Source organism: Marmota marmota, unplaced genomic scaffold, assembly GCF_001458135.2.
Source record: "Marmota marmota marmota unplaced genomic scaffold, marMar, whole genome shotgun sequence".
Taxonomy (NCBI): Eukaryota; Metazoa; Chordata; class Mammalia; order Rodentia; family Sciuridae; genus Marmota; species Marmota marmota.
This window is the reverse complement of record NW_025999968.1, coordinates 58,831,771-58,847,516: the sequence shown is the minus strand read 5'-3', so window position 1 is coordinate 58,847,516 and position 15,746 is coordinate 58,831,771. Positions and strand designations below refer to the sequence as shown.

General features: G+C 42.0%; 1 protein-coding gene across 2 annotated transcripts in view; it reads right to left on the bottom strand.

Annotated features, from left to right (window-relative positions):
• Positions 1-9,875: 9,875 nt before the first annotated feature.
• The window catches only part of Sh3bgr (SH3 domain binding glutamate rich protein), a 58,451-nt gene continuing 52,580 nt past the window's right edge, over positions 9,876-15,746 (bottom strand). Inside the window, exons 7-9 of one of the 2 annotated variants that reach the window (XR_001502698.2) lie at positions 13,076-13,204; positions 12,113-12,158; positions 9,876-10,302 (exon numbers count right to left, since the gene is read on the bottom strand). Coding sequence is in view for 1 of the 2 variants with exons in the window: in XM_015478782.2 (XP_015334268.1) it covers positions 13,109-13,204 (96 nt within the window). In the remaining variant the exon portion in view is untranslated. The remainder of the gene's footprint in view (positions 10,303-12,112; positions 12,159-13,075; positions 13,205-15,746) is intronic. The other variant, XM_015478782.2, reaches the window with a different exon arrangement.

The following is a 15,746-nucleotide window of genomic DNA, read 5'->3' as shown; positions in this document are numbered from 1 at the left end:
CAGCTAGAAATAAAATTCTGTAAAAATAGCATTTATGCCTTACAGTTGTTAAACAGATTAAATGCCATCAGCCCCGTGTATCCACAGATTCAACCAATGGCCATCAGATTGTTCAGGAAAAACATTGCCTCTGCACTGAACCTACCCAGACTCTTTCTTGCCATTGTGCTCTGAACAACCCAGCACACTACACAGTGTTCACATCACATTCAGTATCCCAAGTGTCTAGAGATGATTTAGAGTAATCAGGAAGATGTTGGGGAGTGGGGTGGGGTATGTCCATTTTAGTTAAGGGACTTCGAAATCCAGGGATTTTAGGATCCCCAAGGCTCCTGGAACAAACCCCCATGGAAATGACAGTAAAGAAAAATCTCTTAAGGAGCACTTAGCACATAATAGATATTCAGTAAGTATTTATTCCCTTCTCTAAGCAAGAGGTTCCTTTAAACTTTGGCTTAAGTCACAAAAATGAATGGAATGTGATTCTGTCCTCAAATACCTATCCTCTCAATTCTCTACTTGGTATTTCTCCAGAGAAATAAAAAGATAATTATGCACCAAAAAAAAAAAGTCTTTTCTGCAAATGTTTGTGACAGTTTTATTCCAAATACCCCCAAATTGGTATGGATCGCCTAAAAATAAAATGGATATCAGTAGAGGAAGAGGACCCAGGGAGGGTGGTAAGGAGGGGCAGGGGACCTGTCGGGGAGTGGCACTGACCACATCATACCGTCCTATTGTGCGCATGTACAAATACCAACAACCAGTCCGTCAGTGTGTACAACATCATGCACCAGTGAAAATGTGGGAAAGTAACTAAAGAAGAACCTTGAAGAATAAAAAGAAAGCTGGAGGCAACTCGAATGTCCATCAACAGCATGTGAAAAAACAAACTTTAATAACTCTGTTTTCAGCAACAAAAAGGAGCAAGCTACTGTACCAGCAATACCATGGATAAAACTCAGAAATGCTCTATGCAGGGAAGAAAGTCAGCCACAAAAAAGTGAAAAAATCTCATCTAGAATGTGAGAAAACTGAGGATGAGTGGAGGCAGGGATTCAGCGCAAGGGAGAAGAGGGCTGTGAGTTAAGGTTATGATTCAAGTCCCTTGCCGTTCAAGGTCCGGGTAACTGCAATTGGAACAGCTCTCCCTCTGTCTATTTTTTGCACTGGGGATCCTTTTGAAAAAAAATGCATTCAAAAAAGTTAAAAGCCACAGGCCCGAAGGAGAGGCTGACTGTGGATGTGATCCGTGTCGTGAAATGGACTCCACGTGGAGGTGAGATGAACACAGCATTCCGTCTGGAACAAGCGAAGACGTGGGTGGCATGGACCAGAAGGCACTGCATGTGTGACATTCCAGCGACAGTGTGTGTGATTGCTGCGTAACAAGCCACTCCACCCAAGAGCACGTTCACTGGCTCATGATGCTGTTTGGGCACCGCTCAGCAGGGACAGCTTGTCTCTGCTCCCCTCAGTGTCACTGGGGTGGCTCAAACACTGGAGGCTGGGGTCACCTGAAATCTCATCACAGTTCTGTTTGGTGGGAGTGTCCACTGGAATCCCACGGACACCTCTCCAAGGACCTGGGCTTGCTCACAACATGGTGGTCGGGCCCAAGGTCAGGTGCTCTGGGAGAGGAACAGGGGACTGCACTGCATTCCTAACCTAACTGGGAGGTCGCAGGGTGTCACCTCATCCACATTATAGACACTGGGAGGAAGTCACTGAGGCCGACCATTATGGAGGGAAAGGGACTAAACAGCACCTCTTCACAGCAGTATCACAGAGTGTGGGCACACAAGAACCCCACAGAGGGGAAGAAGCTCCCTTTGAAGGTATGTGAGAGGAAACAAGAGAAAATGAGACACTGTGATAGTCACTCTGCTGGGCCACGGTACCCAGAAATCTGGTCGAACATGGTTCCAGATGCTTCTGTGAAAGTGTGCTGCAGATGAGATCAGCAGTTAGACCAGTAGATCTCCCTCCAGGGTGATTCCATCCAATCAGTGGAAGGGCTCGTAGAAAAAGATGACTCTCCCCTGAAGAAGAGGAAATTCTGTTGGCAGATGGCCTTGGACCTTGGGGCGACATCAACCTTGTCCTGACCTCCAGTCTTCCAGCCTCCCTGCTGACAGCCTCCTCAGTCACATGAACCAATTCCTTAAAATGTCTTCCTTTCTAGATATGTGTAGATGTAATATAATTGATGATATATGTCACACTATATAGCTCCTTATATAGAAAACCAATAAGATGTGTGCATATCTGTGTATGCATAATACAGAATACATCGTATATATTGTTACACGTTCACGTATATAGAGAGACACATCCTGGTCTGTTTCTTTGGAGAACCTCAGTTGATACATAGGGTGTGGGTAGTGGGGTAGCCTGGAAAGAGGAACTAAAGAGAATGCCAAGAAAGCAACAGAAAAAGACAAATACCGATAAGTAAAACAGGCAAAAGGTATGAAAAGTCAATTGTCAAAGAAGGAGAATATCACAAACACACAATAAGCAAAAAGTACTCAACCTCCTTAGTAATTAAAGAAATATATACTGAAATGATAATAAAATATGTATTATCTCTCAAGTAAACAAAGGCATTAAAAGAATAGTGAAGGCAAATTAAAATTTTTACCCAAGAAATATGTATATGCCTTTTAATCTTGCAATAATTCTGCCTCTGGAAGTTCCCTCTGAGGAATTAATCAAGAACATAAAGAAATTTATCATTATAGAGACATTCTCTGCAGCACGGTGTATAACCTCAAAAAGCCAATCTAAATATCCAATGGTTAAGAAATGTTTTAAAATTTCTGGTTCATGCAAACAATAGACTGTTATGTAGTTATTAAATGTGATGTTGCTGGTTCAATGTACAGCCTTGGATGAGAGAAAAGTAAAATCACGAAACAATGTTCCTAAATAGGTGCAATTAGAACAGTCTCCCTCTGTCTATTTTTTGTACTAGGGATCCTTTTGAAAAAATGCATTCAAAAAAGTTAAAAGCCACAGGCCCGAAGGAGAGGCTGATTGTGGATGTGATCCGTGTCGTGAAATGGACTCCACGTGGAGGTGAGATGCACACAGCATTTTAGCATGATTACATCTAGAAAAATGATAGCAAAGCACATTAAAATGATATCCATGGTTGTTCCTGGGCAGAGAGATTATGGGTTTTGTTTACCTTTTTACTTATCTGTATTTTCTTTTAAAAGTATGAATATAAATTAGTTTTGTCATAAGAAAAAAAATTTAAGAACGTGCCAAATTTTCAAGAACAGTGGCTGAAAGAATAGATATATTAACAGAGATATTGACACCAAGAAGAAAATGGCTTTGGACTCAAGAAGTGAGCCAAATGCTCAGCTCGCTGAGCTTGAGGCATCTGCAGGGAGACAGCTAGCAGGTACTTTGGACTTTGTGTGCAGTGGATGCACTTGGGGTGCCTCCTGAGCCCGTGCCCTGGAAACTCCCCAGCACCCGCACATAAGGCCATCCCTCAGTCTTATTTGATTTTTATGATCATACCTCCAAACTTTTTTCATCTTTTAAAATTACCACTATACCCATTAAATAGCAATGGTCCCTGGCAACCAACATGGCTATTCTGTCTCTAATGTGTCCACTCTAGGTAGCTCAGATAATGAAATCATACAGTATTTTTCCTATAATAGCTGTCTTCTTTCATTTGGATGATGTCCTCAAGGTACACATGTGGGAACGTTTGAAAGAATTTCCTTCTTTTTCGAGACTGAATGTACAGATAGACCACATTTTGCTTATCCATTCATCCACTGATGGACATTTGGGTTTCTTCCACATCTTGGCTATTGTGAAAAAATGCTGCTAACAACAATGGGAATACTCTTTGATACCCTGCCTTCGATTTTTTTTTTTTTTTTTTTTTGAGAGAGAGAGAGAGAGTGAGAGGAGAGAGAGAATTTTTTAATATTTATTTTTTAGTTTTCGGCGGACACAACATCTTTGTTTGTATGTGGTGCTGAGGATCGAACCCAGGCCGCACGCATGCCAGGCGAGTGCGCTACCGCTTGAGCCACATCCCCAGCCCCTGCCTTCGATTCTTTTAAGTCTATACCCAGAAGTGGATTTGCTGGACCATATGAAAATTCCATTTTTAGTTTTTTTGGAACTTCCATATTGTTCTCCACAGCTGCTGGACCATTACCATTCCCAGGAACAGCGCACAAGGATCCCAGTGTCTCTGCATCCTCACCAATGCTTATCATTATTTATAGCAGCCAACCTAATGGGGCAAGGTGGAGATCACCTTTTCTAAAAGGTGGACAGAGGGAGGCCCCATTCTTTGCAACAGTTTGCGTAATACACACAGGACTAGAGAACCATCAGAATTTGTAACAAAACTATAAAAATGAAAGCAATTGCCAAAAGAGAAAATACAGGTGGAAAAGAATAAAGAGCCATGGACTGGCCCTGCAGAAATGTATTGAGAAGGTGAAAAGAGAAAGAACAGGCAGAGAAGCAATGAACAGTGAGGCAGGAAAATAAAGCCTCACAGAAACTGAGTGTATGAGTGTCCTGGTGCTGCTGAAACAAAGAACCGCAGACCAAGTGGCTTAAAATGTATTCTTGGACACCTCCAGAGGCTAACGGTTTAAAATCAAAGTGTCCAGCAGGACCATGCTCCCTCTGAGACTGACGGGAATCCTTCCTGCCTCTTCTAGTTCCCAGTGGTGCCCGGCAGTCTGTGGTGTTCCTCGTCTTGCTCCTGCACCACCACCCAGTCACGGCCTCCATCATCACCCGGCCATCCTCCCAAAGCCTCTCACTTCACACAGATTCTTCTCTCCTTAGAAGGACACCAGTCGTATTGAGATAAAGGCCACCCTAACAACCTCATTTTAGCATGATTACATAGGCAAAGACCCTATTTCAAACACAGTCATAATCACGTGCCAGGGGTTGGGATTCAACACTTCTCTTTAGGGAACACCATTCAACCCATAATACCAAGAAGCAGCTTTAAGAATGTGTGTGGAATGCTGCAGAGAGACCCTGGGAGGGGCACTGGGCACCAAGACAGCGGTCAGGTAGCAAGAAGTACGTCCAGTCTGTGAACTCTCAGGAGCCATTTTAAGTATGGTTTGAATATTATCAGCAAATCTGTAATGAATTCTACAATGCATTGTTAAGTGAGAAAAAGCAAAATACAGAGAAGTCTCATAATAACACTCTCATTTTTAAAAATAAATAAATGTCTCCTGGGTCAGAAAAGAAGTAACCAAAAAACAATGTTTAGAAGTGCCCACCACCAAAATATCATATAATGTGTGTCATGTGCTTAAAACTCTGAGCACATGCACATGTGTGTGTGTGTGTGTGTGTGTGTGTGAGAGAGTGGGTGTGTGTGTATGTGAGTGTGTGTGTGCATGTGTGAGTGTGTGAGAGTGTGTTTGTGTGTGTGCATACTCACTGAAGGAAACTAATGATAGAACTTCAGATTTTTTTAATTTAATCTGAATTGATTACATGTTTCAAAGTACTGTATTTTTTGTTTTTTATTGATTTTATTATTTTTATTATTCCACAACAGTGGAAAGCATTATGATCCTTATTACACATATAGAGTATCTCTGTATATAAAGTAAGTTCACGACAAAGTACTGTATTTTAATTTACCTTCTTTTATAGTAAATGACACTCAACTCTTTATCACTTATTTTCTAGTGATCCTTGAGTTAACATTCATCTAAATAACTTAGGATGACTGTCACTTTAACTTAATCTACAACTTCAAACACCTAATGGCCTGGGTGCACACATCTCATTAACATATATTTAAATCTTATTTCCTCAAGATGAGAACCCTTTGAGGATGTTTTAACATTTGCCATGATCCAAGATTTGAGCTCATTCTTATCAAAACAACTGTCTCCTCTAACTGTTTTGATATCTGTGGAGTATGTACACTCTCAGAGATGGCATTAGCATTAAGTGCATCATGAAATTTAAAAGGGGGTTTGGTGAATGAATGAAGTCTTGCCTAAATATATTTGCTTATTCCAGATTCTCATAAGGTACAATATCTCATCTCTTTAAGTACATCTCAGTTCTAGCTCAGCCATTTCCAGGATGCGTGACCTTACACAAGCTCTCAAGTCCCCTGCTCCAGCCCCACTCTGTCAAGTGAGGACGGTATCCACCTCCCGGGTTATTCTATTTGAACCCTGTGAAATCCTTGCTATAGATTCTGACTCACAGAAGGTGCAGAATCAATGTTACGAATAAAACAAACAAGAAACACAGTAGCCTGACTAACCCTAACCAGCAGCTGGGCTCACAAGAGTCCATGGTGATAAGGCTTTATGTTCCTGTGCTGGCAAGATCCAGGAACTGCAACCTAGATGCCAACCAACAGATGAATGGATGAAGAAATTGTGGTATGTATACACAAAGTACCTACACAAATTACTCAGCCATAAAGAAGAATGACTTTATGGCATGTCTTGTCATTCATTGTCAGTAAATGAATGGATCTGGAGACTCCAATGCTGAGTAAAATAAGCCTATCCTAAAAAAACAAAGGTCAAATGTTTTCTCTGATATGTGGAAGCTAACCCACAATAAGGCAGTGGTGGGGGAGGGGGGAGAAGAATAGAAGAACGGATTAGACAAAGGGGAATGAAGAGGAGGAGGGATGGAAACAGGGAAGGCAGTGGAAAGACACTGACATGGCTCCCCTCATATATGAATACACCACAGTAAGTCTCAACATTGAGTACATCCACAAGACTGGGGTGGTCGTAACGAGAATGAGATACATTTCATGAATGTATAATTTTATCAAAATGGACTATACTGTCATATATAACTAAAAAGAATCAATTAAAAATTTTTTAAAAATAAGAAAGGAGAAAAGCAGAATCAATGATTTAAAAAATATATATACCCAGGCACTTAGTCTCCAAACTGTAGACTTGAAAGGGATCCCCCCAAGTGAGGCCCACATGCCTTCCACAATACTCCCACCAGAGCCCTCCAACTCAAATTCCTACCCACACAGGAGAATGCTACCACATCTCAACAGTGCAGATGACCCAACACTCTAGTGCATTATAAATATTTGCAACTCTATTTCTCTATTTCCAAGAAATTCCTTCCATAGGCTGGGGATATAGTTTAGTTGGTAGAGTGCTTACCTTGCATGCACAAAGGCCGTGGGTTTACTCCCCAGCAGCAGCACCACCACCACCCAAAAAAAAGAAAGGCAGAAATTCCTTCCAAACCAAAGTGGTAAAAATATCAAGTACCCCAGAAAACAAAGGTTAGGATTCTGGTTAGGATTATGAATATATTTCCAAATATTTGGACATATGTTCTATTGAGACTAAAAGGTTGGGGACAGGGAAAAACAATCAAAGTCTTCAATAATCAGGGCTTTTTTATACTTCTATGTTAAGACAGGACCATTTACAGGCTACAGGAAGAACCTGCATCTTTATCGACCATGCAATCGACATGCACTCCACTGTTGGCTAAGTTTAGACTGCTGTATGATGTTAAGGTGCCACATTCAAACAACCATTTGCCCATTTTTAAAGCTTTTAAGAATGCACAACACTTGGCCAGAAGCAAATTATGGAATTCTCTTAAATCATAAATTATACATTAATCAATGCACCAATTGAGGTGGTGGGGCTTTTGTTTTTCCTCTGTCTGGCTGAGATCCCTTCTGCCCAACCTCTGATTTCAATCTGCAGTTAGTTCCAAGATGACAGACACACAAGGCCAAGGCCTTGGGGCCATGACACCACGCCCAGAAGTTTGTCTTTGTCTCCACCTAATGGTTGCTCTGTGTTATTACAAGCACTTGAGCCACTGACCACCACTCCCGCAGGCTGGAAAGGGTGAAGAAAACATTGCTAAGGCCGTCCCAGGATCCTTTGCAGGCAGTACAGTTCCTTCTCTTCCTGTACCCCTCACATTTAGTCAAGAAAACTAAGAACAAACCACCCCTAATGCATGTTCTATATCCTTAACCGAAGGAAGATTCCAGTCCAAAAAAACAGAGGAACTGGGAGGGGGACCGGCGTACAGAAAGGGTCACATATGGATCTAGCTAGGGAACACGCACTGGAGATTTTGTGGTGTTGCTTTTCTAATTTAAAAAAAAAATTACTTTGAATGCTCAGGCATCCTTTAGACTAACAAATCAAATGCCAAATTTCCTCTAGGAGGTTTCAATTATAATAGAATTATTCCATTTCTCTGTATTTCATTCTTTTCTCCTTTTTTTTTTTTTTCAAAGTGATATACTTGCTCACTGAGGCTTTGAATTTCTTCTGCATATCCACAATGCTGCTCAGGTTCTAGAAGCTTCCTATCTAGAGAAAGCAGGCAGATTCTGAACAATATTTTGAGATCAAACAAGTCATATTTGCAGTGCTCCTCACTGTACCCCTGGATCCACTGACCACTGCAGGTTAGCATAGTGGGCAAGACCAACATGAGAAAAGACTTGAGGCTCTTCTTGGTTTATTACTGACCTAAATGATTCTGCCTTTCAATAACACTTTAAGGAAAAATGAAGTGTGAATAAATTTTTTAAAAAAAACTCTCCTAGAAAGTTAATTTTCTGACTTACAGGCAACAATGTAAGAAAAAAATTCAGTTTAAATAAGTGGCATGGTTTGTTATCTTTACTTACTATTGGCATAAATACTTATTTTCACTTAAAAATATAAGAACTAAGAGGGAAATTGGCACCAAGCCAAATCTAGCCCATCCTACTTCACCATGACAGAGCTAAAAGTTAATCCATGCAACAAGAAGCTCAAGAACCTTTTGTTTGTGGAGTTGTTATTTTAAAATATATGCAAGTTTTCTCATGACCTTAAATTAAAAATATATATATATATATATATATATGCAGGCTTTTTAAACAGGACATACTTTAGTGCGATTAAATAAAATAGAATTTAATTTTAATTCTATTACTTTCCATATCACTGTAGTCTTTCACCTTATTTTTAGCAAAAGAAGAAATGTTTTTAAAGCAGACAATTTCAACATTTTGAACAAAATAACCTTAATTCTCTTCCAAACGTCTCGTTACTAGGGTAACAAGCAAAGAGCTGTTTTCCTGAGTCCCTGAGATCCACATGACTTCTGTAACCATGCAGTACATTCCCAACTGACACCTAAGATCCAGCGGCAAGAGATCCACAGGCAGGTTCGAAAGGGAAACGTTTCTGGCCACTCAAGAGAAACTGCCACCACGATCACAGATAAGGAAACAGCTCAGCCAGGAGACCCTGCTCTGCTGACGTACAGTAGCAACGTGTGCTGAAAGAAAAATTCAGGGCACAGGGCATATGCAAAGTGGAGGGGCTCATCACAATCCTAGAAGAAAGAAAAGTGTCCACAGTGACCTAAGATGGGCAGGTGAACAGAGAAATGCCATCCAACCTACCTGCTGCACAGTCACAGGGGCCAGACCAGCCGTTGGAACACACACATCTGGCGGTGGGAGGCTAAACTACAGGACAGGCTCCCCTCGAGGCAGCCCTGGCTGCAAATCAGCGGACAGCAGGAGAAACAGAAGCAGCTGTTCCCTGCAGCTCAGAAACGTGCACGACTTGGTCCCTACAATCATCCCCACACATGTCAATGAGACAGTTAGACAAGCTTCAAAAACAATGCACACAGCAGTTTGTACAACCCAAGATATGACGTAACAAAACAGTGCAGTTTGAAAACATGGACCAAATAATCAATGCAACAAAAAACCTTCTTCCCAGTGCAGACAGGATTCAGGCTCAGTAACAGACACACTGAATTCAGGCACCCACAGGAGGACTGCGAATAAAGGAACAACAGGCTGACAAGTTGGCTATCAATCTTTATTTATGACAGTTCTCTGGGAAGCCTTGCATTTTCAAAGCTAATCTCAGATAGTAGCGTAAGCCATGTACAACAAAATCTTCTGCTGGAACACGAAGAGAAGTTAGTTCTAGTCCCTAAAATCATTTTTTTTTTCAGAGTATTAATAAGAAGGTCTATTCATGCATGCAGAAAAAGTTAAGCCAAGGCCAAGAACATCAGGCAAAGCACATGAAAGTATGCATACATCATCTTCACATTTAATTCCATATTGATATGATTAAGTAGATACTCATGTACATCAACCATGTCAGAAGTACAAGTCCTCCACGAACCCCGGGCATCCTGGGACAGGTATGCTAGCTTTGGGCCAAAATACTTCATGGGGTTTATGGGGAGACATTTGAAATGTTGCTTCTCGGTGTGGGTTTTCTAAAAGAAAAGAGAAATATCAGGGAGAAGACTGTTAAAAAGACAGAGAGTGTTTACCACCACCTTCATTATGCAAAACACAGTTAAAAAAAAAAAAGTATTGCCTTCATTCTGTAAACCACCACTTTGCATTTGTTCCCCAGCACAAGAAGAGGAAAATAAGTTTTGCTCATGGAAAATCAAGCCCAGGATTCTATCCTCTCTCTGAGGAACCCCCTATATCACACCGTATGCAAGACAAGGTCTCCAATTAGCTTCCCCAAGTGTTCAGGGAAAACAGAGAGATTGAATTTAGAGCCTGATCCTGTAATTTAGTCATTGCTATGCTTATCCAACATTCAACTCTTCAAATAAAATATAAACTACCTGGCTGGGCACAGCGCCATGCCTCTATAATCCCAGCTACTCAGGAGGCTGAGGCAGGAGGACCACATGCTCAAGGCCAGCCTTCACAACTTGGCAAGCTACTCTCATCAGCTCTAAGATGCCCTAAAAATACGTTTTTTTTAAAATTAACTTCTTACTTGCAAGAAAATTAGGATGAAATCAAAAAAATAAAAAAGTACTGGTGATGTACTTCCATGATACAGAGCCCCTGAAGTTAATCTCCAGTACCAGAAAAAAGAAATCATGTGTATACATATATATATGTATATATATATTATGCCTGGACTATCTGTGAGTTATGAAACATGTTTTTCCTAAAGCCAAATGGTTTGCAGAATGCCTGATCACATCACCATGTCACATTTTAAGAAACGTGATGGAATCTGCCTGGATTGCGGGGTGAGGTTTAGGGTGCTGCCAGGTTCACATCTTCCCTTCCAGGTGGTTCAATCTCACAAAAGACTGCTGTGGGCCAGATTCCAAACTAGCACCCATCAAAGGAACAGGCAAACTGTGCTAGACACAGCTGCAGTTACTTTTTTTTTTTAATTGGCCTATAAAACCATCTGTCTGCACTAAGGATTCTCTCAGCTGCGCCACTTCACATTCAGTATCTTTTACAACAATCACAGTAAAATTGCATAATTTTTAAAGATCTTTACAAGCAGAGGGGATGCAGTGGATTCTCACAGCACTTGTGAGCCCCCTGCCGTGGATTTTGCTTCTGGTAGAAGATCCTAGCACACTTTCATTTCCTACCACTCTGAAGGTAGAATTTCATAAACTTACCACTTCACTTTTTTTTTTCAAAAATGGATCCCACATCATTCCTTAGAAATTGAATCACTACCGATAAAAAAGCCAATTAGTTGTCCTTAAAGAAGAGACCTGTATGTCCCCAATATGAAAGAAATCAGCTGGGGGAAACTTCAACCCCAGACTAGATTCAGTGTGTAGTTTAAGTGGATTATAAAATTTTAATGGTCCTCGGGGCTGGGGATGTGGCTCGAGCGGTAGCGTGCTCGCCTGGCATGCGTGCGGCCCGGGTTCGATCCTCAGCACCACATACAAACAAAGATGTTGTGTCTGCCGAAAAACTAAACAATAAACATTAAAAAATTCTCTCTCTCTCTCTCTCCCCCTCCCTCTCCTCTCTCTCTTTAAAAAAAAAAAAAAAAATTTTAATGGTCCAATAAGAGACTGTGACAGCTATGCTTACCAGCTCCAAGATGCCCTAAAAATATGTGTTTTTTAAATTAACTTCTTACTTGCAGGCCCATCTTGTGCACGGTGGTCACACAGAGCACTGCTGTGTGTCCTCAATATTTACAGAGCTCAGAATCCCACTTCATTCCACAGGAAGCCCCCATGCACCTGCCCCCAGGATTGCCAAGTTTTACCACAGCCCTTGCTGAAGACCTACTGTGTGCTTGTTGTCATGTCCTTCCTCAGCTGCTCTGTTCAAACACCTGTCTCAGATTTTTCAATACAGGTATAATAAGGACAGGAAGGAAATTTAAAAAAATTTTGTTATTTTAATTTTTTAAAAACCCGGACAGCACCAGAATGAAACTGCCCTAGTTAAACCGCTGCCTCGAATTCTGCCCTAAAATCAATGACATCATTAACAACCCAACTTTAGGTAGGTGCCTGCCAGGTGTGCGCGCTCGCAGATGCCTTCCCAGGATTCCCGTGCCACTGTCCATCTCAGCCGCCCGCCCCCCCAGTCCCCCAGGCCCTCGCCACTAGACGCCTTCGTCACCTTACTTCGTTCTGCACCACATCCCCCAACCCGGTGAAATCGGCACGGTCACTTCTTTCTGTGGTCACGGAAGGTCTGGAGCTGGGAGACAGCGCAAGCTTGTCCCCGGCACCTAGTGGCGCGCCACCCTCCCCCCCAGCTTCCCGTGGGTGCTGAGGGCTAACAAGGGGAAACACCGCGTGGAGCACCCAAGACTGCGGGTGCAGCAGCCGCGTGTACTGTTCGTGAATCCACAGCCAGCGTCCACTTTCTATGGTCATAATTTACTGCCACCGTTATGAGCATCAACCTCCCAGAGACACGCAGAGTGCTGACCAGCAGGGGCGTGGGCGCCAGAACCCAGCAGCAATGGCCCTGGGCCGCCTGGCGCGTGCAGGCCCCGTGGAGGCAGAGAGGCCCCGTGGAGGCAGAGAGGCCCCGTGGAGGCAGAGAGGCGTGTGCACACGGCTCTGTCCCGCGTCCTCCTACCAATCCCAGCTGCATGCCCAGAGGCGGACGGGCAGAGCGCCAGCCCCACAGCTGCAGAAGGGCCTTGCAGAGGATGGCTTTGGGCTGAGACCCACGCCCCTCCTGTCACCCCTGAGGTGTGCAGATGCCTCTGACAGGCCAGGACTCCAGAGCTACCTGGGAGAGTCGAAGAACTAGGCAGGAAAAGGCCTAAGAGTCTTCTTCTTCTCCGGGCTCCTCTTCTCTCGCCTCAGCTTCCTCTTCCTCTGCTTCCCCTTCTGCTCCCTCCTTCGATACGTCTGCGGCCTTATTTCAACAAAAATCATGTTATTACTGAGAAGCATTAGGGACCAACACAACAATGAAAAAAGTAAGGCCAAATCTTAAACTGGTGTTGTGGGCTTCCCAATGACACAGACACTCGCACCCATCACATACACACACACACACACACACACAAACCACACACACTGCCTGCGAAAACACACTGAAATATCATTCTTATAAACACAGACTCCTTAATTTGCAGAAAAGTACATTGCTCTAATGGGTTGTGATTTCTCCCAAGCCCATGTAGACATCTGTCTCATCAAATTGCTTTAAAAATTCAGAAAGGCTACAGTTGGAAGAACAAAATACAAGAATTTCAGAAAATAGAACTTTGTCAGAAAGGACTGGTTACATTTTGTTATAACATGCTAATTTCTTCAACCCAAAGCTACCAACAGCCTACACATACATAAGACCTAGAATTACTTCTAAGTTAATGGGATGGTTTTTGTCTCGTTATTAGATATCAAAAATAGGATTTTCAAAAACAAGCTTGCCTAGCAAGAGAGATACAAAAGAATAATTATTGGAAAGATATAATGAAAAATCATGGTGTAGAATAAGCTAAAAATAATCTTTAGGTCCAAAAATAGGGTTATCTTTGATATATTAAAAATAATAATGAATCAACTTTATATTTATTGCCTCTGCAAAATACAGATATTGAAAAAGTAGATTACAAACAACCAATATTTGATAGTTATATATGTGCATGTGTTTGTGTGTGTGTGGCTAGTGGTTATTTCTAAGTAATGGAACTATAAGCTTTTTTATTGCCTCCCTTTATCTGTATTTCCTAAATTTTCTATAAAGATTGTAAATTATTTTGTAGTTTCAAAAACCAACAAAAGTTTGGTTTTGGGGTTTTTTTGGGGGGGGGAATTTCTTCTGCCATTTGGGTGTTGGTGACCTGCACTGAAACACCTAGAAAACACACATGCCTTTTGTGAATCATTCTCTCTATCCTTGAGTTTGCAATTTTAATGTAGTTCTCTGATTAGCACTTTAAAATGATTAATCCTTAAGTATCCAAGAATAACGTCCTTAAAACTCTTGATTAAAACCTAAGTAGCTGAGACTTGGGAAATAACGGGGAATGGTGTAGGAGAAGGGAGAATCTGAGCATGTCACTTCGGACCTAACAAGGCAGTTCTCCAAACAGACGTCAACTGTTATGTGCCGGTGACACATGTAACAGTGTTTAAACTTCCACATTCCAGATTCCAGGTCACAAATTGCAGCTTCAGCAAGCAGGCGCTGAAGAAGAATTGTGGTGCCTCCTCATCTAATCAGGTGCATCCCCTCCACATTCATCAGTGACATAAAACAGAATCACCCCAATGCTCCCCCCGCCTCAGGGCCTAGGAGGATGTGCAACAAAATCTCTCAATGAGGAAAAAGATCTCTTGGGAGGTTTCAACAAAGCAGGAACAGATGGGAAGAGAGGATTCCCATGAGAAAACTGAATTTAGAGCTAATGAAGAGTTGGGTTGGGTTTGGTTTTTGTTTTGTTTTGCTTTGTTTGTTTACCAACCATAAGCTCCTAATATAAAATAAATGTTATAGTCTGTGAAACTAAATGAACTTTTAACAGCAGGAACTCTAGCAATTAACTTCAACTTGACCACACATCAAGTTATATAGGACAAATGATCTCAAACCAGTGGCTCTCCGACTTGCTTGGGCATCAAGATCACCTCCAGGGCTTGCTAGAACACTGCTCCACCTCAGTGCCTGACCTGTAGATCTGGGGTAGGGCCTGAAAGTGTACACAGTGGTCCCCTCTGATCTGCAGGCAGTGCTCCCAGACCCTGGTGGGTGTGTGCGACCTCAGGTAGCAGCCAGTCCTGTATTCACTGTTCAGTGCCTTTCCGTCTTAGCTCATCATTTGCTGGGGCTGTAACTTTTGCAGCTTGATGTGTGGCCACAAAGCTAGATTAATTTTTCTTTCTTTTTTTTTTTTATATTTATTTATTTATTTTAGTTTTCGGTGGACACAACATCTTTGTATGTGGTGTTGAGGATCGAACCCGGGCCGCACGCATGCCAGGTGAGCGCGCTACCACTTGAGCCACATCCCCAGCCTAATTTTTCTTTCCTTGTCCACAATTCACAGAAAGTTTTGTTCCTCCAGCAGAGCTTAGTAACCTAGGCATATGATTTTTTTTCTTTCCTTATTAAGTCAAGAACTTTCACCTTTTCACTTAAGCACTTTATGATTGCTCTTTGGCATAAACAAATTGCTAACCTCATTACTCTTAAGCTTTGGAGACATTATAAAATAAAATAAGGGTCTCTTGAACACAAGCACTGCAGTACCTTAACAGCTGATGTAACCAAGATGACTACTAAGTGACTGTCGGGGAGGTAAGATATACATTGTGGATACACCAGACAAACATATGATTCATAAGAAAGATAGCACAACATTTTATCAACTCACTCAGAAGAGTACACAATTGCTGAGAGCCACGGCCGAGTCTGTATGGCCCCTGGCATTTTGCCAACAGTATTGATT